The 22,709-nt window shown below is 41.4% G+C and overlaps 4 protein-coding genes and 2 long non-coding RNA genes across 14 annotated transcripts; 3 read left to right on the top strand and 3 right to left on the bottom strand.

The window, feature by feature from the left end:
* The first annotated feature begins 65 nt into the window (after nt 1–65).
* On the top strand, nt 66–9,120 carry ctsf (cathepsin F). The gene is made up of 14 exons (XM_061233677.1): nt 66–447; nt 1,047–1,166; nt 3,484–3,565; nt 3,821–3,882; nt 3,995–4,067; nt 4,478–4,591; nt 5,328–5,476; nt 5,863–5,959; nt 6,178–6,258; nt 6,411–6,530; nt 6,668–6,732; nt 6,933–7,023; nt 7,692–7,750; nt 8,368–9,120. Exons 1-14 carry the CDS (start codon nt 199–201, stop codon nt 8,440–8,442), a joined length of 1,437 nt encoding a protein of 478 aa, XP_061089661.1. The 5' UTR covers nt 66–198; the 3' UTR covers nt 8,443–9,120.
* Nucleotides 9,121–9,281: 161 nt separating this feature from the next.
* LOC133123321 (barrier-to-autointegration factor-like) lies at nt 9,282–12,485 on the bottom strand. 4 transcript variants are annotated; one of them, XM_061233681.1, is made up of 3 exons: nt 12,390–12,485; nt 10,398–10,532; nt 9,282–10,211 (listed from the first exon to the last, which is right to left on the bottom strand). In XM_061233681.1, the coding sequence occupies exons 1-3, from the start codon at nt 12,468–12,470 to the stop codon at nt 10,065–10,067; spliced, it is 363 nt and encodes a 120-aa protein (XP_061089665.1). In that variant the 5' UTR covers nt 12,471–12,485; the 3' UTR covers nt 9,282–10,064. The 4 variants fall into 4 exon arrangements, with proteins under 4 accessions (XP_061089665.1, XP_061089664.1, XP_061089667.1 ...); XM_061233680.1 differs by lacking the exon at nt 12,390–12,485 and adding an exon at nt 11,662–11,787; XM_061233683.1 differs by lacking the exon at nt 12,390–12,485 and adding an exon at nt 11,279–11,492.
* On the top strand, nt 11,586–13,827 carry LOC133123329 (uncharacterized). Its single transcript, XR_009708230.1, has 3 exons — nt 11,586–11,728; nt 12,397–12,455; nt 13,075–13,827. It is a non-coding gene; the product is annotated as an uncharacterized LOC133123329 (long non-coding RNA).
* A 161-nt stretch (nt 13,828–13,988) lies between these two features.
* LOC133123323 (barrier-to-autointegration factor-like) lies at nt 13,989–17,140 on the bottom strand. 4 transcript variants are annotated; one of them, XM_061233684.1, is made up of 3 exons: nt 17,045–17,140; nt 15,105–15,239; nt 13,989–14,918 (listed from the first exon to the last, which is right to left on the bottom strand). In XM_061233684.1, exons 1-3 carry the CDS (start codon nt 17,123–17,125, stop codon nt 14,772–14,774), a joined length of 363 nt encoding a protein of 120 aa, XP_061089668.1. In that variant the 5' UTR covers nt 17,126–17,140; the 3' UTR covers nt 13,989–14,771. The 4 variants fall into 4 exon arrangements, with proteins under 4 accessions (XP_061089668.1, XP_061089669.1, XP_061089672.1 ...); XM_061233685.1 differs by lacking the exon at nt 17,045–17,140 and adding an exon at nt 16,104–16,256; XM_061233688.1 differs by lacking the exon at nt 17,045–17,140 and adding an exon at nt 15,934–16,060.
* LOC133123330 (uncharacterized) lies at nt 16,240–17,934 on the top strand. Its single transcript, XR_009708231.1, has 3 exons — nt 16,240–16,383; nt 17,052–17,110; nt 17,730–17,934. It is a non-coding gene; the product is annotated as an uncharacterized LOC133123330 (long non-coding RNA).
* Nucleotides 17,935–18,641: 707 nt separating this feature from the next.
* On the bottom strand, nt 18,642–20,959 carry LOC133123325 (barrier-to-autointegration factor-like). 3 transcript variants are annotated; one of them, XM_061233692.1, is made up of 3 exons: nt 20,759–20,959; nt 19,758–19,892; nt 18,642–19,571 (listed from the first exon to the last, which is right to left on the bottom strand). In XM_061233692.1, the coding sequence occupies exons 2-3, from the start codon at nt 19,881–19,883 to the stop codon at nt 19,425–19,427; spliced, it is 273 nt and encodes a 90-aa protein (XP_061089676.1). In that variant the 5' UTR covers nt 19,884–19,892; nt 20,759–20,959; the 3' UTR covers nt 18,642–19,424. The 3 variants fall into 3 exon arrangements, with proteins under 3 accessions (XP_061089676.1, XP_061089678.1, XP_061089677.1); XM_061233694.1 differs by lacking the exon at nt 20,759–20,959 and adding an exon at nt 20,589–20,714; XM_061233693.1 differs by lacking the exon at nt 20,759–20,959 and adding an exon at nt 20,110–20,230.
* Between the last annotated feature and the right edge of the window lie 1,750 nt (nt 20,960–22,709).

Here is a 22,709-nt window from a genome sequence, read left to right as displayed (position 1 = left end):
TCACGCCCCCTCGTCTCTCCCTATGCAAAACTGACCTAACTAAAATTACCTGGCAACCCTCTACGCCGCCATGTTGTCTGACGTCGGGCACTACGCCAACTTGATTTCGATAAATAGGCTGCGGGACCATCAACATTACCTCTGAAAAACACGTTGCACGGGAACAACAGTACTCTTGCTCTATTCAGAGACGTCGAAATGGAGATCAGTTGTCGCCATTGGAACAACATTTTGTTCTTTGTAACTGTGGTCGTTTTGGGTTTTGTGCAAAGCCAGAATGACGGTCCGGACCGTCCTTTATTTGGGGCCCCAGGATCGCCGATTCATCTGTCTGCCTCCGATCCGAGTTTACAGAAAGTCGTCAGATTTGCAGAGGGACGTTACAACACTGGCTCAAACGGCATTTATCTGCGCAGAGTTAGCAAAATCGTATCTGCCAGTAAACAGGTAACTATTTTGTAAATGAATTAGGTACGCAGCTAGTTAGATACCAATGGCTAACTTCTGATGGAGAGTCCATGGTACCGCGACCCAGCCTAGCAATTGAAACGATATTATTTAGTTTAGATAGCTGACTTATGTGTATTGTGTTCACTATGTCAAGGCTTGTTACATATTGCCATTTTTAAATGATTTATTTTATATGCCGAGCGCTTGGCCAAGACACATTGAACATTGTATCTGAAAACGCCTGTTCCTGCAGTTAATTATGTTCGTGTGTATATTCTTTAGTCAAAAAAACATATTGTCACTCTCTTAACGGATCTCTCAACAGTTGAGTGGCGGTATCATTGCAGCACTGCAGGTGGCTAGGGCGATGAATAATTGTGCTGAGCAGTATTAAAATGTAATTTAAGCAGTAATAACTGTGAAAAAACATGATTACCTATTGTGTCTGAACTTGTCAAGACACAATAGGTAATATGGCTGTACATTTTAGGACAAGTACTGCTATGAGCTATATGCTGTGTGTGTGTGTGTGCGTGTGTGTGCGTGTGTGTGTGTGTGTGTGTGTGTGTGTGTGTGTGTGTGTGTGTGATTTATAGGTGGTGAAGGGGATCAAGTACAGTATTGTCATTGAACTGGGAAACACGATGTGTAAGAAGTCTGCTGCATTGGCTGACCCTGCAGCCTGCGACTTCCATGCGGACCCCAACAAGTTGAAGGTAAGGCAAAGATAAGGCCTGTTGTGCACGCCTGCTTGTTGGTGTGCTAGTGCTGTTGCACTTAAGCTAGGTATGTGGCCATCTGACAATTGTGTGTTGGCTTTAGTCTGCGCTATTATGTCTTTGTGCAGGAATGCAGGTTATGAAACGTACATAATACGCGTATGTGCTATGCAAGAGTTCATGTCTGCGTATGTGCCTGTCTGTAAATTAGTGCGTCTAATCCGTCTACGGATGGAACGCGGATTTAAACAGGTTATGCCACCACATCCAATTTCAGCCCGGTTGTCAGCCTCTGTAGTTCACTGTTGTTTTGTAGCATCTAACCTGACATCTAAACGTTTCACGCTGTGAAATGTGAATGTGTTTTTCCTCCCAGCTCTGCGCTGCTCAGCCGTTGAGATTACAACACTAGTCATCTTCTGGTCACATGACCTCAACTTTGTGACACATAGTCTCCTGGGCACATGACATGTTTTCAACACACAACAAAAGGTCTACTGAAAATGTGTGGCTACAGTCAGGGTCTGCTCTGCAATTGTATATCGATGTGTTATAGCGTCTTAAACTATAGGGCCCCCACCCCCAACTACAGTAGACTGACATAGCCAAGATAACAAGGATAACTATGAGGTCCAGTTGTATGCCTATTGTGAATCTGAGAATAGTAGAATTGCTCATGTAGTCTAAAACATATTCAGACATTGTGGGCTGCCAGAATTTAGACGTGTCCTGCATCGGGCACCCGGAATCTGATCTCTCTGCTCTTAAGTAAATCCTGAAATGTGTAGTGTTCATCCTTCAAATCATCACTGTCTGTGAACATGACTATGGTTGTATGGTGCAAGTCACCATTACACTTATCAGTGTCTGGCCTCACTTAAACACCGTAATCCAACAATTTTGCTTTTGTATACATTATTACCTGTCTGTATGTGTATTGGTATGATGTAATGTATGAAATGGCTGTTTGGGATAATTGTTTACGACATTGCTATTTGAGTACTGTGTGAGGGGTTTTAACACACTTTAATGCTGGTTCTGTACTGTTACCAGTTGCTTCTGGTTTCTTCTGTAATACATTCTGTAATGTTTAATGTATCTGCCCATATTAAGTAATTAAATGGGTATAAGACTTAAGTGTATCCTAAGTAAAGGATAATAGATAATGAAATATAATAAAATATAAGAGAATATAAAAGAATATAATACCGAAATAACAAGTAGCACATTGCAAACCTTATATGCATGCTATTTACTATTATATAGCTACTGTGTTATTACAGTTTTCGTAGCACATTCCCTTATCCAAGCAGTGCAAGAGGGGGCCGTGAAAGCTACGTAATTGAATCCGTTTTTACAGATGGGTACAGTCGGTATATTGTGCTTCGATTTCCCAGAATGCAACAGAAAAGCCATCCACTGTGTAAGCATGCACAGATTAGATAAAGTGAGAAGATAAAACCCGTATTTGTTTTCGGCGATAACCGAGTAATCTAAACTACATCGCTTGCCAAGGTGCTGTGCGACTGAGTAAGGGTTCGTTACTCATTGTTAATTTCTTTTTTTTACACTAGATGGCTAACACATGGTAATATTTTACGTATAGTTTTTGTTTTATATTGTAACGCCAATACATTTCCAAACATTATATAAGAGCAGACCCAGGGACGTGATGTTTTGTCACGCCTCTACTGGTGCGATGTCACGAGACTCGTTCATTCATCGCAAACACGGGGCAGAGTCACCAAGATAGACGACGCAGTGAAGGCTGGTCTCGCCGCTGTTTTGTTGCCACAGTGACGCTCAGCTAACACCGGCAGCATACTTCGTGTTATTCGTCTGCACTGTCCATTTTATGTTTCAGAGATTAGGAGTGTGCGTGCAACAATATTGCCAGTCTAGGCGGTCGAGCTGAAATGCTTATGTTTGGACTGAGTATCAACGAGACTGTTCTAGGCTGCGCTAAGAATACTGCTTAGTAAGCAATGGCAAGGTTACTGTTGGTGCTACGAGATTTGCAGCTACATCATTTAAATTCCATTACTCTGCTGTCTCCCCACCCTTTGTGTCTGAGAAGGAAACACTGACCCCTATTGTGGAGTCTAGGTAAATGACTCTTGTAATTAATTTAGATGTTTTCCTGCGATGCACAATTTAAAAACTATAAACTGTATATTTTGTATTTTTTTTAAACGTCATATGTTGCCAAATACACAACTATTAAAGGTTTACTGAATATAAGGGTATGTGCATATATCCACAGTAAAAATAAATGTTTGTCTTTGTTATTCCCACATTGCCCGAACCCCTCCAGACAGAAGTTTGTGTGTTTGAAATTTGGGACATCCCATGGCAGAGGAAGTCTACCATTCTCAAGCAGAAGTGCCAGCCAGCAGGTTAGTGCTTGCCTGTGTTACTAATAATAACGCAATGCTCAATGATGTATGCTGCTGTCTTAGGGGTTGGGGTTGTTCATCACAGATCAGATTCCAAAACGTCAAGCTGTAGAAATTCCAGCAGTTTGTGTTCAGATGTAGTAGCCTCATAAATATAGACCTGACGCTTCGTCAGACTCTGCCCATCCCCATCCGCATAACTCTCCAAGTGGGACGCATCACGAGTAATTCTGTGCAACGCATGTGACTTCCCAGCTTCCTCCAAGGAGACTGACAGAACTGGGCCTCTTCCCCTTTCACCCAGCACCCCTGTCAAGGTAATGGAGCCGCAATGAGCCTGACTGTTGTTGAATATTGTTGTATATTTTCTCTTCCTGTGAAATTATGCCGGCCCATAATAATGTTTGTCTCCCTCCTACCTTGACACAGGAGGCGGTGAACCTGCTGTCCGCATTTAAAGAGTTTGTGACCAAACACAACCGTAGCTACAGCAGCCAGGAAGGTAAGAAATGCTTCCAGGCAGATTTACTTAGACACATGCATCTACAACATACTCCCTCATACCAGCACAAAACTTTCTACAGTTTTTCTGAGAAATATCCACGTGCAGATATAAAAGGTCTATAATATTTCTTTGTGAGTAGTAATAACCGAGAATGATCCTTGTTAACTTATTTTTGCACTGAGCAATTGAAAGTAAACACCGGATGCAGAGGATAACCACAAGCTTGACTCTCTTGTGTAACCGTGAACCTGACACCTCTCTATAACAGACAAAGATGTGCCTTTGACTTAACGTGGTGCTGACCTCCTGGTCCTGTATGCACTGTCTTGAGTCCCTCTCGATAAGAGCGTCGGGTAAATGTGTAACCGAGCGCTTGTTCTGAGTCTCTCCCTCACTCTGTCCAACAGAGGCGGACAAGCGCCTACGGATTTTCCAGGAGAACCTGAAGACCGCGCAGATGCTGCAGTCTTTGGACCAGGGATCAGCTGAGTACGGGGTCACCAAGTTCAGTGACCTCACAGGTCTGTCGCCCTGCCGACATGCGCACGTTTCCACAGCAACAATCAGAGATTTTTAGATTGCACTCTTGACCTACTTTCTGCTAAGAATTGGCACTGGAGGTACTCAAGTGTTTCATTAATTATAAATGCTTTGCTGGATGATTAATTGTGTCTGATTTAAGAACACCGTCTTCCCTTTCACAAAAATGACACTCGGATTGTGTTTATAGACTGTTAATGGGCATGAAGTTACATTACATTACATTACATTACATTACATTATTGGCATTTGGCAACACTGAACCAACCTTTCATTCGGGTTTGTTTGCAGAAGCTGTCAATAATCTGTCGGCACACATCATGTACATTTGGTCTGCATATTTAAGGATACCTCAGAATGGGACGCTGAAGTCCTCCAAGCCCACTCATATTTCAGTGTAAATGGTAGATGGCTGGCATTTATATAGCGCCTTTATCCAAAGCGCTGTACAATTGATGCTTTTCTATATATAATATTCTCATTCACCCATTCATACACACACTCAGACACCAACAGCGATTGGCTGCCATGCAAGGCACCGACCAGCTCGTCAGGAGCAATTGGGGGTTAGGTGTCTTGCTCAGAGACATTTCGACACAGCCCGGGCGGGGGATCGAACCGGCAACCCTCCGACTGCCAGACGACCGCTCTAACCGCCTGAGCCAACGTCGCCCCGGTGTGTGAGACTGACTGTCACTCGTATAATTCCCTCTGTAGAGGAGGAGTTCCGCTCGCTGTATCTGAACCCTCTCCTGAGCCAGCAGAACCTCCGGCGCCCTCTGAGGCCCGCGGCCCCCCCACGCGGCCCCGCCCCCCCCAGCTGGGACTGGAGGGAGCACGGAGCCGTCAGCTCGGTCAAGAACCAGGTGACGTATCACCGGTTAAGGGCCATTGGTCATAATTGTTTCTTTTGAAATCGTGACCCCGAAAAACATTGGTTTTGGGATCTGAAATTAATCTTATTTGTGTCGTATTTATTTTCAATTTCAAATTTAGTATGTATTCTTTTCAGTTGCGCTCAATTATCTCAATCAAATAATGTAGTTAAAATGTTATATCTCCGCTGTTCAGCACGATGTGTCATGTAATGTCAATGTCATGAGCCAGATTTTCCCCATTGATATTGTGCTGTACCTATTTATCTGCACTGTCCGGCTGGAATGATGTAATTTCCGCACTACTCCATACGGGACTTTGCCATGTCTGTGTTGTGTTTTTGTCCTTCCTGCATTGAGTTGTTGTGTTGTTGCAGGGCATGTGCGGGTCCTGCTGGGCCTTCTCAGTCACTGGGAACATTGAGGGTCAGTGGTTTCTGAAGAACGGAGAGCTGCTCTCTCTTTCTGAGCAAGGTGGGTACATAACCCCGTCTCTCTCTCTCTCTCTCTCTCTCTCTCTCTCTCTCTCCCCAATGTTTATGGGTTTGGTGTCTGCACGTGTTAGGGCTGAGGTGAAATATTACAGGTTTGTGTATAATCTTGATGCATTTTTGATGTGTGGTGGGAAGACAAACAAAAGTCAAAGACTCTCAAAAGAAGGCTCATTAAATTGGTTTTCCTCTCTATGACAGAGCTGGTGGACTGTGATCGGCTGGACCAGGCTTGTGGGGGTGGGCTGCCATCCAACGCCTATGAGGCCATTGAGAAGCTCGGTGAGAGAAGGAGGGAGAGGGAAAAAAGGAAGGGGTTTGAGGACGAAAAAAGAGAGAGGGAATCGCAGGGCACCTGAGTCAAAATATTGGGAATTGCTGGAATTGTAATGCGACCCTCCTCCTCTCCGCGGTTTGCCTGTTCTTTCTCGTAGGTGGTCTGGAGACCGAGACGGATTACAACTACACAGGACACAAGCAGAACTGTGATTTCTCCACCGGGAAAGTGGCAGCCTATATCAACAGCTCGGTGGAGCTGTCCAAAGATGAGAACGGTGAGGGAGGTGCAGGAAAAACAGTGCAGGATAATATATTCTATTCAGAGAGGATTGAATAATGATTTCCATTTATTATTTATTCCAGAGGGATGGGCTCCTATTCATTTGTTTTTTTGTCTTCTTCTTGTGAATAGAAATTGCTGCATGGCTTGCAGAGAATGGACCAGTTTCTGTGGCTCTCAATGCCTTTGCTATGCAGGTAATGGCCACTGTCTCTCTGATGAGCAGAATGTATTATACGGTCTATGCGTTCATGTTCAGGGTATTGGGTGGGTAACTATCTTTAGAGAAATAAGGGGGACTTTAATTCAAATTTAACACATTTTTTTTTCATATTATCACCCCCTCGTCTTCCATTGTTCCTGCCTCTGACCCTCCACCTCACCTGTGACCCCGTAGTTCTACAGAAAAGGGGTGTCTCACCCTCTGAAGATCTTCTGTAATCCCTGGATGATTGACCACGCAGTGCTCCTCGTGGGATACGGACATCGTGAGCACACCTGCACACTCACCAGTCATCTGTCATACTGTTTGCTCAAACCTAGATACAACACCATAGCAAGTAACTGACTTCATGTGTGCTTTATTCCATAGTACACTTCTGTCACAAAAAAATTTAGATGTATTACACCAATGCCCTGTACTAGATCCAAATATGATTAGTATCCCTCACTGGATGCAGCTGTTCTATTACATGACATTAATGGCATTTGGCAGATGCTCTTATCCAGAGCAATGTACAGTTGATTAGACTAAGCAGGAGACAATCCTCCCCTGGAGCAATGCAGGGTTAAGGGCCTTGCTCAAGGGCCCAACGGCTGTGCGGATCTTATTGTGGCTACACCGGGGATGGAACCACCGGCCTTGTGTGTCCCAGTCATGTACCGTAACATGTAGTCCTATTTACTATCAGGCGGCCCCAATTATTAGGCCTGAGAACATTTTAGCAAAATATTGAATATAGTGTAGACAATATGAAAAAGGATAATTTTGGAATAGCACAGATTAAAGAAGGTGGCTAGAAAAGAGTGCTCATGCTTCAATTAACGTATACATTTACAGGCATGTTGTTATAACACGTGTTCACAGGTGCATGAAAACTAAACTAATGAGGTAATGGGCTCTTGCCTGTGTTAACATGCATTTCTCACCATGCAGGTAATGGAATCCCATTCTGGGCCATTAAGAACAGCTGGGGCGAGGACTACGGAGAGGATGTAAGCTTCAAGCATTGAAGAATTTAACCAAACACAGTGTTTCACAGTATTGAGTCACACCCATCTTATACAAAACATGTTTTCCATGGAAATGTTAGGGCAGCACTGAAGGACGGTCCGGTCAGACCCTCCTCTAGCTGAAATTGCAGTGCGCGGTGAACAGCACCGCGTCTCACTAACAAACTGTAGCAGTGCCACAGAAGTATAAATCAGGACACGCGGCTGTGAATTATACTGATCCGAGTCATCGGCACAGATTTACTGTACTGGGAATTGATTCAATCTTTTATCGGCGTGTGATTTTCAAGGTTGAAAATGCTGATAATTAGCCCAACTTTGCCCGGGGGTGGAGCTGTGTGGGACTGGCCTGGCGTTCAGGATGAACCTGCCTTCGTATAGCCCAGGATTTTCACCTGGGATGCATTGGCTAAAGATACATTTGAGATACATTTGACATAAGTAGAAGAAACTTGTGTAGCTAAGCAAATAGTCCTTCAATAAATGTTTAATTTAATATCTAAAAACTGGACATTGTATAATCGTTTACTGTTAAAACAGATTTTATGCCTTAAACCTTGCTGTTTTTGTGTGTGTGTGTGTGTGTGTGTGTTTTGCAGGGCTATTACTACCTCTACAGAGGGTCCAGGTTGTGTGGGATAAACAAGATGGGCTCCTCTGCTGTGGTGAACTAAACAGCATCACTGGCTGGCCTCCATAGATAACTGCTGGCTAGCAAACATACCCACTACCAACTCCAAAATGAGCTACGTACAGCCTCCCTCCCGGGAGCAATCAGGAATTTAGGAATTCAGACACTAGTGGGGGGGGGGGGGGGGGGAAGTTACTATAAACAATGATTAAACACTGGAAAGACAAACGTGAAACTGGAGAGTTTTAAACTGAAATATGCTTAAAAAAGGGACTAAATGCTGATGTATGATAGATTTTACAGAGCTTTGACTAGAGGACTTCGTTTTTGGTTTAGTACGTTCAGGGGAAACTGGGGATTTTAGTGAGTTTAGAAGAAGAAAAAAAAACTAGCCTTTCATCAAAGTTACATGATACATTAGCTGTTTTAATATTTTAATTATTTAATGCAGTCAATGTTTTTAGATGAGTAGGCAGTCATTTTCTGTAATGGCAAATTGTCCTATTGTAGGCTACTGTGCAATATATATTCATAGACCTTTTTAGATGTGGGAAAGGAATTTGTGAATTTGGTTATTTTAATAAATTGTTTTCACTGTATATGAAATGGAGTGCCATATCAATGGTTCACATCAAACAAATATCTGTAGAAAGCATTAGTGATTTGCTCTGACTGAAATCAGTTTTGTTTTCCATGGAATAAAATCCTATTATTCACCTCATTAAGCTCCATGTTGTCTTGTGTAAATGCTACCATGTCTCACTGCACATACAGGTTTCACACTTAGAGACACAGTCTACCTCTGCATAAGCAAGCATGATGGTGATTTTTCTTTTTAGACAGGACTGGATAGCGGAATGGAAAATGACCAGATTAAAAAAAAAAGTTTTATGCTTGATTTTATTTATTTTTTTAGAAAGGTCAGATCCTCAACAAACTACAGGGCACAATTGTAAATAAAATAAAAAAACGTTAACAGCATATATTCCCTCCATCCCACAGTCAAGACAAAAACAAAAACCAGTGTCATTATCCACCACTTCCTTTACTTCATTTATAGGACATCAGAAAAATAACCTCTGAAAAACTTCACATTTGGGAGAATTTTGTCAGTTCACTGAAAACCTTCAGTCATTTGTTTCTCGTAATTAAACTGCTGGAAGCTGAAACTTGTGAAATTAAAACTAGTTCACAGCTAAAACATTAATATCACAAGTGTTGCAACTGCCCAAACCACTTCAATTCAGTCTGACATTTTGATGCATTAAAGCACAAACGGTCATTTAAAACCAGAATGTACCAAATGTATCAGAATGAGAGCACCAAAAAAGAAAAGAAAGAAAGAAACTGTTTAAAAGCTGTGTTATGTTTAAAACTTTTTAAAAGCCATGCCATTTTAATAATATAGGGTCGTGTCTAGGAAACCACAATAACAGTCGGAAAGGTTGTGCGGAGTGGCAGTGCATGTACTTCTGAACGCAAACAGCCTAAGGTTTACAGAAATGATGAGCCAAATCGTGCCCCCAGAACCCCCAGAAGTCCAACACACATATTGTGATCCGAGGTACGGCGAGAGCTGAGCAGCCTGTAGAAGAGTGAAGGACGGCGGATGAAATGCATGGAGACCGTGAAAACGCGGCGCTGCTTCGTCGTTGACGAGCGGCACTACAGGAACGAGTCGCTCCACTCGCGCAGGCAGCCGGAGCAGTCACGCTGCTGCTTGGCATTCGCACCGCACGTGTCTTTCATCCACTCCCCGAACAGCTCCTCGTCCTTCTTCAACACCAGGAACTGACTTAAAACTACATATGCCTGCGGGAAGAACAGAGAGAGCATATCCGCTTAGACTTCGAACAGGGAAGTACAGATGTGCAAGCGCAAGGCGATTTTCGAATTTTTCCACAACGTACACTAAATTGGTCAAGGAGTCACACCAGTCTTACATAAGCCAGACGTGTCACTCTTTCTGCGACCTAAAAATAAATGCTATATACGCACCTTGTCAAAGCCCTTCTCTTCAAGTCTCTTCCCAAGAGCCTCCCCTATTCCAGCCAACGCCATCACAGGCTTTTCGCCCATGGGCTCGGCCACAAAGTCCTTGTGTTTTTTAGAAGTCGAAGACATGACAGCTGCCTGTAGGAAGTAAAAAATGAAAGTAAACTATTCATGAGGTTAAAAGTGCAGTGGCATTTTTAATTTGAGGCTCTTTATATAACGGTGTTCCGAAAGTATTATAGAACAACTTTTCAGCATTTATTTCAAATTGTGGCATTGCAAACATCTGTAAAAACATGCCGATGATGTTTCTACTTTCAGATTTCTATTTTTCTAGGGGGTTTAGTTTGTCATTGTATTCAAATGGCACATCCGTGAAATAAAGAAACCATTGATTTAACAAACCCATCTGAATAACCACCAATCTTTCTCCAGTTTGTATTTTCCTTTCAATTCCACTTCAGCTTTAGTTTGTATTAAGAGCGGGTTTGCTAGTTCAGTTTCCTTTTTACTTTTTCATTGTTCACCCATAGCTTTCGCTTTTGAAAAAACGCAATTTTAAAAAATCTTTAAAACAATGAAGCAATCTTATTATGCAGCTCGAATTACAATATGCAGACGGTGTTGAGTGAATCAATATTACTTGACGAAATGTTTAAACCAGATAACGGTATTTGTGGGGGATCGCGTGAACCAGCATGCAAGGTAAACGATCAATATCATGCCAACAATTAAATACAGCCGAACACCAACTAATTACAGGAAGGTATCCAACTAGCGAGGTAATTCAGTGAAATATCAATCGACAGCTACATTTCGACACATTTGTGGTCAAAATGTTAATACAAATTAGAGCTATATCCATACCACACTCACTAACTTACCAGGAGAAGCAAGCAGACGTTAATATCAATTAGCTAGAATGAAAACATTATTTTGCAAGGTAGTTATTGGCTTAGAAACGAAAAATTATTAAAAAGAATATTATATTGTAGAGCTGCAACGTAGAGACATTTAAAACAACACATTGTATAATTATTTAGTAGCCATTTACCTGTAATATAAAAGCGCAAATAAGCGTCCACTGAGACTCGTCCGCTATTTCGCTCAAAAAAGTCCAACAACATTTCCGGTTCCCGCCGTCAAAGTAATTCAAATTTAACACATTTTTTTTTCATATTATCACCCCCTCGTCTTCCATTGTTCCTGCCTCTGACCCTCCACCTCACCTGTGACCCCGTAGTTCTACAGAAAAGGGGTGTCTCACCCTCTGAAGATCTTCTGTAATCCCTGGATGATTGACCACGCAGTGCTCCTCGTGGGATACGGACATCGTGAGCACACCTGCACACTCACCAGTCATCTGTCATACTGTTTGCTCAAACCTAGATACAACACCATAGCAAGTAACTGACTTCATGTGTGCTTTATTCCATAGTACACTTCTGTCACAAAAAAATTTAGATGTATTACACCAATGCCCTGTACTAGATCCAAATATGATTAGTATCCCTCACTGGATGCAGCTGTTCTATTACATGACATTAATGGCATTTGGCAGATGCTCTTATCCAGAGCAATGTACAGTTGATTAGACTAAGCAGGAGACAATCCTCCCCTGGAGCAATGCAGGGTTAAGGGCCTTGCTCAAGGGCCCAACGGCTGTGCGGATCTTATTGTGGCTACACCGGGGATGGAACCACCGGCCTTGTGTGTCCCAGTCATGTACCGTAACATGTAGTCCTATTTACTATCAGGCGGCCCCAATTATTAGGCCTGAGAACATTTTAGCAAAATATTGAATATAGTGTAGACAATATGAAAAAGGATAATTTTGGAATAGCACAGATTAAAGAAGGTGGCTAGAAAAGAGTGCTCATGCTTCAATTAACGTATACATTTACAGGCATGTTGTTATAACACGTGTTCACAGGTGCATGAAAACTAAACTAATGAGGTAATGGGCTCTTGCCTGTGTTAACATGCATTTCTCACCATGCAGGTAATGGAATCCCATTCTGGGCCATTAAGAACAGCTGGGGCGAGGACTACGGAGAGGATGTAAGCTTCAAGCATTGAAGAATTTAACCAAACACAGTGTTTCACAGTACTGAGTCACACCCATCTTATGCAAAACATGTTTTCCATGGAAATGTTAGGGCAGCACTGAAGGACAGTCCGGTCAGACCCTCCTCTAGCTGAAATTGCAGTGCGCGGTGAACAGCACCGCGTCTCACTAACAAACTGTAGCAGTGCCACAGAAGTATAAATCAGGACACGCGGCTGTGAATTATACTGATCCGAGTCATCGGCACAGATTTACTGTACTGGGAATTGATTCAATCTTTTATCGGCGTGTGATTTTCAAGGTTGAAAATGCTGATAATTAGCCCAACTTTGCCCGGGGGTGGAGCTGTGTGGGACTGGCCTGGCGTTCAGGATGAACCTGCCTTCGTATAGCCCAGGATTTTCACCTGGGATGCATTGGCTAAAGATACATTTGAGATACATTTGACATAAGTAGAAGAAACTTGTGTAGCTAAGCAAATAGTCCTTCAATAAATGTTTAATTTAATATCTAAAAACTGGACATTGTATAATCGTTTACTGTTAAAACAGATTTTATGTCTTAAACCTTGCTGTTTTTGTGTGTGTGTGTGTGTGTGTGTGTGTTTTGCAGGGCTATTACTACCTCTACAGAGGGTCCAGGTTGTGTGGGATAAACAAGATGGGCTCCTCTGCTGTGGTGAACTAAACAGCATCACTGGCTGGCCTCCATAGATAACTGCTGGCTAGCAAACATACCCACTACCAACTCCAAAATGAGCTACGTACAGCCTCCCTCCCGGGAGCAATCAGGAATTTAGGAATTCAGACACTAGTGGGGGGGGGGGGGGGGGGAAGTTACTATAAACAATGATTAAACACTGGAAAGACAAACGTGAAACTGGAGAGTTTTAAACTGAAATATGCTTAAAAAAGGGACTAAATGCTGATGTATGATAGATTTTACAGAGCTTTGACTAGAGGACTTCGTTTTTGGTTTAGTACGTTCAGGGGAAACTGGGGATTTTAGTGAGTTTAGAAGAAGAAAAAAAAACTAGCCTTTCATCAAAGTTACATGATACATTAGCTGTTTTAATATTTTAATTATTTAATGCAGTCAATGTTTTTAGATGAGTAGGCAGTCATTTTCTGTAATGGCAAATTGTCCTATTGTAGGCTACTGTGCAATATATATTCATAGACCTTTTTAGATGTGGGAAAGGAATTTGTGAATTTGGTTATTTTAATAAATTGTTTTCACTGTATATGAAATGGAGTGCCATATCAATGGTTCACATCAAACAAATATCTGTAGAAAGCATTAGTGATTTGCTCTGACTGAAATCAGTTTTGTTTTCCATGGAATAAAATCCTATTATTCACCTCATTAAGCTCCATGTTGTCTTGTGTAAATGCTACCATGTCTCACTGCACATACAGGTTTCACACTTAGAGACACAGTCTACCTCTGCATAAGCAAGCATGATGGTGATTTTTCTTTTTAGACAGGACTGGATAGCGGAATGGAAAATGACCAGATTAAAAAAAAAAGTTTTATGCTTGATTTTATTTATTTTTTTAGAAAGGTCAGATCCTCAACAAACTACAGGGCACAATTGTAAATAAAATAAAAAAACGTTAACAGCATATATTCCCTCCATCCCACAGTCAAGACAAAAACAAAAACCAGTGTCATTATCCACCACTTCCTTTACTTCATTTATAGGACATCAGAAAAATAACCTCTGAAAAACTTCACATTTGGGAGAATTTTGTCAGTTCACTGAAAACCTTCAGTCATTTGTTTCTCGTAATTAAACTGCTGGAAGCTGAAACTTGTGAAATTAAAACTAGTTCACAGCTAAAACATTAATATCACAAGTGTTGCAACTGCCCAAACCACTTCAATTCAGTCTGACATTTTGATGCATTAAAGCACAAACGGTCATTTAAAACCAGAATGTACCAAATGTATCAGAATGAGAGCACCAAAAAAGAAAAGAAAGAAAGAAACTGTTTAAAAGCTGTGTTATGTTTAAAACTTTTTAAAAGCCATGCCATTTTAATAATATAGGGTCGTGTCTAGGAAACCACAATAACAGTCGGAAAGGTTGTGCGGAGTGGCAGTGCATGTACTTCTGAACGCAAACAGCCTAAGGTTTACAGAAATGATGAGCCAAATCGTGCCCCCAGAACCCCCAGAAGTCCAACACACATATTGTGATCCGAGGTACGGCGAGAGCTGAGCAGCCTGTAGAAGAGTGAAGGACGGCGGATGAAATGCATGGAGACCGTGAAAACGCGGCGCTGCTTCGTCGTTGACGAGCGGCACTACAGGAACGAGTCGCTCCACTCGCGCAGGCAGCCGGAGCAGTCACGCTGCTGCTTGGCATTCGCACCGCACGTGTCTTTCATCCACTCCCCGAACAGCTCCTCGTCCTTCTTCAACACCAGGAACTGACTTAAAACTACATATGCCTGCGGGAAGAACAGAGAGAGCATATCCGCTTAGACTTCGAACAGGGAAGTACAGATGTGCAAGCGCAAGGCGATTTTCGAATTTTTCCACAACGTACACTAAATTGGTCAAGGAGTCACACCAGTCTTACATAAGCCAGACGTGTCACTCTTTCTGCGACCTAAAAATAAATGCTATATACGCACCTTGTCAAAGCCCTTCTCTTCAAGTCTCTTCCCAAGAGCCTCCCCTATTCCAGCCAACGCCATCACAGGCTTTTCGCCCATGGGCTCGGCCACAAAGTCCTTGTGTTTTTTAGAAGTCGAAGACATGACAGCTGCCTGTAGGAAGTAAAAAATGAAAGTAAACTATTCATGAGGTTAAAAGTGCAGTGGCATTTTTAATTTGAGGCTCTTTATATAACGGTGTTCCGAAAGTATTATAGAACAACTTTTCAGCATTTATTTCAAATTGTGGCATTGCAAACATCTGTAAAAACATGCCGATGATGTTTCTACTTTCAGATTGAAATAAAGAAACCATTGATTTAACAAACCCATCTGAATAACCACCAATCTTTCTCCAGTTTGTATTTTCCTTTCAATTCCACTTCAGCTTTAGTTTGTATTAAGAGCGGGTTTGCTAGTTCAGTTTCCTTTTTACTTTTTCATTGTTCACCCATAGCTTTCGCTTTTGAAAAAACGCAATTTTAAAAAATCTTTAAAACAATGAAGCAATCTTATTATGCAGCTCGAATTACAATATGCAGACGGTGTTGAGTGAATCAATATTACTTGACGAAATGTTTAAACCAGATAACGGTATTTGTGGGGGATCGCGTGAACCAGCATGCAAGGTAAACGATCAATATCATGCCAACAATTAAATACAGCCGAACACCAACTAATTACAGGAAGGTATCCAACTAGCGAGGTAATTCAGTGAAATATCAATCGACAGCTACATTTCGACACATTTGTGGTCAAAATGTTAATACAAATTAGAGCTATATCCATACCACACTCACTAACTTACCAGGAGAAGCAAGCAGACGTTAATATCAATTAGCTAGAATGAAAACATTATTTTGCAAGGTAGTTATTGGCTTAGAAACGAAAAATTATTAAAAAGAATATTATATTGTAGAGCTGCAACGTAGAGACATTTAAAACAACACATTGTATAATTATTTAGTAGCCATTTACCTGTAATATAAAAGCGCAAATAAGCGTCCACTGAGACTCGTCCGCTATTTCGCTCAAAAAAGTCCAACAACATTTCCGGTTCCCGCCGTCAAAGTAATTCAAATTTAACACATTTTTTTTTCATATTATCACCCCCTCGTCTTCCATTGTTCCTGCCTCTGACCCTCCACCTCACCTGTGACCCCGTAGTTCTACAGAAAAGGGGTGTCTCACCCTCTGAAGATCTTCTGTAATCCCTGGATGATTGACCACGCAGTGCTCCTCGTGGGATACGGACATCGTGAGCACACCTGCACACTCACCAGTCATCTGTCATACTGTTTGCTCAAACCTAGATACAACACCATAGCAAGTAACTGACTTCATGTGTGCTTTATTCCATAGTACACTTCTGTCACAAAAAAATTTAGATGTATTACACCAATGCCCTGTACTAGATCCAAATATGATTAGTATCCCTCACTGGATGCAGCTGTTCTATTACATGACATTAATGGCATTTGGCAGATGCTCTTATCCAGAGCAATGTACAGTTGATTAGACTAAGCAGGAGACAATCCTCCCCTGGAGCAATGCAGGGTTAAGGGCCTTGCTCAAGGGCCCAACGGCTGTGCGGATCTTATTGTGGCTACACCGGGGATGGAACCACCGGCCTTGTGTGTCCCAGTCATGTACCGTAACATGTAGTCCTATTTACTATCAGGCGGCCCCAATTATTAGGCCTGAGAACATTTTAGCAAAATATTGAATATAGTGTAGACAATATGAAAAAGGATAATTTTGGAATAGCACAGATTAAAGAAGGTGGCTAGAAAAGAGTGCTCATGCTTCAATTAACGTATACATTTACAGGCATGTTGTTATAACACGTGTTCACAGGTGCATGAAAACTAAACTAATGAGGTAATGGGCTCTTGCCTGTGTTAACATGCATTTCTCACCATGCAGGTAATGGAATCCCATTCTGGGCCATTAAGAACAGCTGGGGCGAGGACTACGGAGAGGATGTAAGCTTCAAGCATTGAAGAATTTAACCAAACACAGTGTTTCACAGTACTGAGTCACACCCATCTTATGCAAAACATGTTTTCCATGGAAATGTTAGGGCAGCACTGAAGGACAGTCCGGTCAGACCCTCCTCTAGCTGAAATTGCAGTGCGCGGTGAACAGCACCGCGTCTCACTAACAAACTGTAGCAGTGCCACAGAAGTATAAATCAGGACACGCGGCTGTGAATTATACTGATCCGAGTCATCGGCACAGATTTACTGTACTGGGAATTGATTCAATCTTTTATCGGCGTGTGATTTTCAAGGTTGAAAATGCTGATAATTAGCCCAACTTTGCCCGGGGGTGGAGCTGTGTGGGACTGGCCTGGCGTTCAGGATGAACCTGCCTTCGTATAGCCCAGGATTTTCACCTGGGATGCATTGGCTAAAGATACATTTGAGATACATTTGACATAAGTAGAAGAAACTTGTGTAGCTAAGCAAATAGTCCTTCAATAAATGTTTAATTTAATATCTAAAAACTGGACATTGTATAATCGTTTACTGTTAAAACAGATTTTATGTCTTAAACCTTGCTGTTTTTGTGTGTGTGTGTGTGTGTGTGTGTGTTTTGCAGGGCTATTACTACCTCTACAGAGGGTCCAGGTTGTGTGGGATAAACAAGATGGGCTCCTCTGCTGTGGTGAACTAAACAGCATCACTGGCTGGCCTCCATAGATAACTGCTGGCTAGCAAACATACCCACTACCAACTCCAAAATGAGCTACGTACAGCCTCCCTCCCGGGAGCAATCAGGAATTTAGGAATTCAGACACTAGTGGGGGGGGGGGGGGGGGGAAGTTACTATAAACAATGATTAAACACTGGAAAGACAAACGTGAAACTGGAGTTTTAAACTGAAATATGCTTAAAAAAGGGACTAAATGCTGATGTATGATAGATTTTACAGAGCTTTGACTAGAGGACTTCGTTTTTGGTTTAGTACGTTCAGGGGAAACTGGGGATTTTAGTGAGTTTAGAAAAAAAAAAAAAACTAGCCTTTCATCAAAGTTACATGATACATTAGCTGTTTTAATATTTTAATTATTTAATGCAGTCAATGTTTTTAGATGAGTAGGCAGTCATTTTCTGTAATGGCAAATTGTCCTATTGTAGGCTACTGTGCAATATATATTCATAGACCTTTTTAGATGTGGGAAAGGAATTTGTGAATTTGGTTATTTTAATAAATTGTTTTCACTGTATATGAAATGGAGTGCCATATCAATGGTTCACATCAAACAAATATCTGTAGAAAGCATTAGTGATTTGCTCTGACTGAAATCAGTTTTGTTTTCCATGGAATAAAATCCTATTATTCACCTCATTAAGCTCCATGTTGTCTTGTGTAAATGCTACCATGTCTCACTGCACATACAGGTTTCACACTTAGAGACACAGTCTACCTCTGCATAAGCAAGCATGATGGTGATTTTTCTTTTTAGACAGGACTGGATAGCGGAATGGAAAATGACCAGATTAAAAAAAAAAAGTTTTATGCTTGATTTTATTTATTTTTTTAGAAAGGTCAGATCCTCAACAAACTACAGGGCACAATTGTAAATAAAATAAAAAAACGTTAACAGCATATATTCCCTCCATCCCACAGTCAAGACAAAAACAAAAACCAGTGTCATTATCCACCACTTCCTTTACTTCATTTATAGGACATCAGAAAAATAACCTCTGAAAAACTTCACATTTGGGAGAATTTTGTCAGTTCACTGAAAACCTTCAGTCATTTGTTTCTCGTAATTAAACTGCTGGAAGCTGAAACTTGTGAAATTAAAACTAGTTCACAGCTAAAACATTAATATCACAAGTGTTGCAACTGCCCAAACCACTTCAATTCAGTCTGACATTTTGATGCATTAAAGCACAAACGGTCATTTAAAACCAGAATGTACCAAATGTATCAGAATGAGAGCACCAAAAAAGAAAAGAAAGAAAGAAACTGTTTAAAAGCTGTGTTATGTTTAAAACTTTTTAAAAGCCATGCCATTTTAATAATATAGGGTCGTGTCTAGGAAACCACAATAACAGTCGGAAAGGTTGTGCGGAGCGGCAGTGCATGTACTTCTGAACGCAAACAGCCTAAGGTTTACAGAAATGATGAGCCAAATCGTGCCCCCAGAACCCCCAGAAGTCCAACACACATATTGTGATCCGAGGTACGGCGAGAGCTGAGCAGCCTGTAGAAGAGTGAAGGACGGCGGATGAAATGCATGGAGACCGTGAAAACGCGGCGCTGCTTCGTCGTTGACGAGCGGCACTACAGGAACGAGTCGCTCCACTCGCGCAGGCAGCCGGAGCAGTCACGCTGCTGCTTGGCATTCGCACCGCACGTGTCTTTCATCCACTCCCCGAACAGCTCCTCGTCCTTCTTCAACACCAGGAACTGACTTAAAACTACATATGCCTGCGGGAAGAACAGAGAGAGCATATCCGCTTAGACTTCGAACAGGGAAGTACAGATGTGCAAGCGCAAGGCGATTTTCGAATTTTTCCACAACGTACACTAAATTGGTCAAGGAGTCACACCAGTCTTACATAAGCCAGACGTGTCACTCTTTCTGCGACCTAAAAATAAATGCTATATACGCACCTTGTCAAAGCCCTTCTCTTCAAGTCTCTTCCCAAGAGCCTCCCCTATTCCAGCCAACGCCATCACAGGCTTTTCGCCCATGGGCTCGGCCACAAAGTCCTTGTGTTTTTTAGAAGTCGAAGACATGACAGCTGCCTGTAGGAAGTAAAAAATGAAAGTAAACTATTCATGAGGTTAAAAGTGCAGTGGCATTTTTAATTTGAGGCTCTTTATATAACGGTGTTCCGAAAGTATTATAGAACAACTTTTCAGCATTTATTTCAAATTGTGGCATTGCAAACATCTGTAAAAACATGCCGATGATGTTTTTCTACTTTCAGATTGAAATAAAGAAACCATTGATTTAACAAACCCATCTGAATAACCACCAATCTTTCTCCAGTTTGTATTTTCCTTTCAATTCCACTTCAGCTTTAGTTTGTATTAAGAGCGGGTTTGCTAGTTCAGTTTCCTTTTTACTTTTTCATTGTTCACCCATAGCTTTCGCTTTTGAAAAAACGCAATTTAAAAAAATCTTTAAAACAATGAAGCAATCTTATTATGCAGCTCGAATTACAATATGCAGACGGTGTTGAGTGAATCAATATTACTTGACGAAATGTTTAAACCAGATAACGGTATTTGTGGGGGATCGCGTGAACCAGCATGCAAGGTAAACGATCAATATCATGCCAACAATTAAATACAGCCGAACACCAACTAATTACAGGAAGGTATCCAACTAGCGAGGTAATTCAGTGAAATATCAATCGACAGCTACATTTCGACACATTTGTGGTCAAAATGTTAATACAAATTAGAGCTATATCCATACCACACTCACTAACTTACCAGGAGAAGCAAGCAGACGTTAATATCAATTAGCTAGAATGAAAACATTATTTTGCAAGGTAGTTATTGGCTTAGAAACGAAAAATTATTAAAAAGAATATTATATTGTAGAGCTGCAACGTAGAGACATTTAAAACAACACATTGTATAATTATTTAGTAGCCATTTACCTGTAATATAAAAGCGCAAATAAGCGTCCACTGAGACTCGTCCGCTATTTCGCTCAAAAAAGTCCAACAACATTTCCGGTTCCCGCCGTCAAAGTAATTCAAATTTAACACATTTTTTTTTCATATTATCACCCCCTCGTCTTCCATTGTTCCTGCCTCTGACCCTCCACCTCACCTGTGACCCCGTAGTTCTACAGAAAAGGGGTAATTTTGGAATAGCACAGATTAAAGAAGGTGGCTAGAAAAGAGTGCTCATGCTTCAATTAACGTATACATTTACAGGCATGTTGTTATAACACGTGTTCACAGGTGCATGAAAACTAAACTAATGAGGTAATGGGCTCTTGCCTGTGTTAACATGCATTTCTCACCATGCAGGTAATGGAATCCCATTCTGGGCCATTAAGAACAGCTGGGGCGAGGACTACGGAGAGGATGTAAGCTTCAAGCATTGAAGAATTTAACCAAACACAGTGTTTCACAGTACTGAGTCACACCCATCTTATGCAAAACATGTTTTCCATGGAAATGTTAGGGCAGCACTGAAGGACAGTCCGGTCAGACCCTCCTCTAGCTGAAATTGCAGTGCGCGGTGAACAGCACCGCGTCTCACTAACAAACTGTAGCAGTGCCACAGAAGTATAAATCAGGACACGCGGCTGTGAATTATACTGATCCGAGTCATCGGCACAGATTTACTGTACTGGGAATTGATTCAATCTTTTATCGGCGTGTGATTTTCAAGGTTGAAAATGCTGATAATTAGCCCAACTTTGCCCGGGGGTGGAGCTGTGTGGGACTGGCCTGGCGTTCAGGATGAACCTGCCTTCGTATAGCCCAGGATTTTCACCTGGGATGCATTGGCTAAAGATACATTTGAGATACATTTGACATAAGTAGAAGAAACTTGTGTAGCTAAGCAAATAGTCCTTCAATAAATGTTTAATTTAATATCTAAAAACTGGACATTGTATAATCGTTTACTGTTAAAACAGATTTTATGTCTTAAACCTTGCTGTTTTTGTGTGTGTGTGTGTGTGTGTGTGTGTGTTTTGCAGGGCTATTACTACCTCTACAGAGGGTCCAGGTTGTGTGGGATAAACAAGATGGGCTCCTCTGCTGTGGTGAACTAAAGAGCATCACTGGCTGGCCTCCATAGATAACTGCTGGCTAGCAAACATACCCACTACCAACTCCAAAATGAGCTACGTACAGCCTCCCTCCCGGGAGCAATCAGGAATTTAGGAATTCAGACACTAGTGGGGGGGGGGGGGGGGGGGGGGAAGTTACTATAAACAATGATTAAACACTGGAAAGACAAACGTGAAACTGGAGTTTTAAACTGAAATATGCTTAAAAAAGGGACTAAATGCTGATGTATGATAGATTTTACAGAGCTTTGACTAGAGGACTTCGTTTTTGGTTTAGTACGTTCAGGGGAAACTGGGGATTTTAGTGAGTTTAGAAAAAGAAAAAAAACTAGCCTTTCATCAAAGTTACATGATACATTAGCTGTTTTAATATTTTAATTATTTAATGCAGTCAATGTTTTTAGATGAGTAGGCAGTCATTTTCTGTAATGGCAAATTGTCCTATTGTAGGCTACTGTGCAATATATATTCATAGACCTTTTTAGATGTGGGAAAGGAATTTGTGAATTTGGTTATTTTAATAAATTGTTTTCACTGTATATGAAATGGAGTGCCATATCAATGGTTCACATCAAACAAATATCTGTAGAAAGCATTAGTGATTTGCTCTGACTGAAATCAGTTTTGTTTTCCATGGAATAAAATCCTATTATTCACCTCATTAAGCTCCATGTTGTCTTGTGTAAATGCTACCATGTCTCACTGCACATACAGGTTTCACACTTAGAGACACAGTCTACCTCTGCATAAGCAAGCATGATGGTGATTTTTCTTTTTAGACAGGACTGGATAGCGGAATG

Source organism: Conger conger, chromosome 3 (assembly GCF_963514075.1).
Source record: "Conger conger chromosome 3, fConCon1.1, whole genome shotgun sequence".
NCBI classification, from domain to species: Eukaryota; Metazoa; Chordata; class Actinopteri; order Anguilliformes; family Congridae; genus Conger; species Conger conger.
The sequence above is the reverse complement of the archived record's forward strand: the minus strand, read 5'-3'. Positions and strand labels throughout refer to the sequence as shown.

What these genes read in the sequence shown, in the direction of transcription:
- LOC133123323 (XM_061233684.1), bottom strand. Translation starts at nt 17,125, where the DNA reads ATGCTTGAAGCTTACATCCTCTCCGTAGTCCTCGCCCCAGCTGTTCTT. An exon ending in GGGATTCCATTACCTGCATG is followed by an intron (nt 15,240 to 17,044) that starts GTGAGAAATGCA and finishes TACTTCCTACAG; the next exon opens with GCAGCTGTCATGTCTTCGAC. An exon ending in AAGAGAAGGGCTTTGACAAG is followed by an intron (nt 14,919 to 15,104) that starts GTGCGTATATAG and finishes TTCTTCCCGCAG; the next exon opens with GCATATGTAGTTTTAAGTCA.
- LOC133123321 (XM_061233680.1), bottom strand. Translation starts at nt 11,757, where the DNA reads ATGACTGGTGAGTGTGCAGGTGTGCTCACGATGTCCGTATCCCACGAG. An exon ending in TTACAGAAGATCTTCAGAGG is followed by an intron (nt 10,533 to 11,661) that starts GTGAGACACCCC and finishes TACTTCCTACAG; the next exon opens with GCAGCTGTCATGTCTTCGAC. An exon ending in AAGAGAAGGGCTTTGACAAG is followed by an intron (nt 10,212 to 10,397) that starts GTGCGTATATAG and finishes TTCTTCCCGCAG; the next exon opens with GCATATGTAGTTTTAAGTCA.
- ctsf (XM_061233677.1), top strand. Translation starts at nt 199, where the DNA reads ATGGAGATCAGTTGTCGCCATTGGAACAACATTTTGTTCTTTGTAACT. An exon ending in TGAGGCCATTGAGAAGCTCG is followed by an intron (nt 6,259 to 6,410) that starts GTGAGAGAAGGA and finishes TCTTTCTCGTAG; the next exon opens with GTGGTCTGGAGACCGAGACG. An exon ending in GCTGTCCAAAGATGAGAACG is followed by an intron (nt 6,531 to 6,667) that starts GTGAGGGAGGTG and finishes TCTTGTGAATAG; the next exon opens with AAATTGCTGCATGGCTTGCA.
- LOC133123325 (XM_061233692.1), bottom strand. Translation starts at nt 19,883, where the DNA reads ATGTCTTCGACTTCTAAAAAACACAAGGACTTTGTGGCCGAGCCCATG. An exon ending in AAGAGAAGGGCTTTGACAAG is followed by an intron (nt 19,572 to 19,757) that starts GTGCGTATATAG and finishes TTCTTCCCGCAG; the next exon opens with GCATATGTAGTTTTAAGTCA.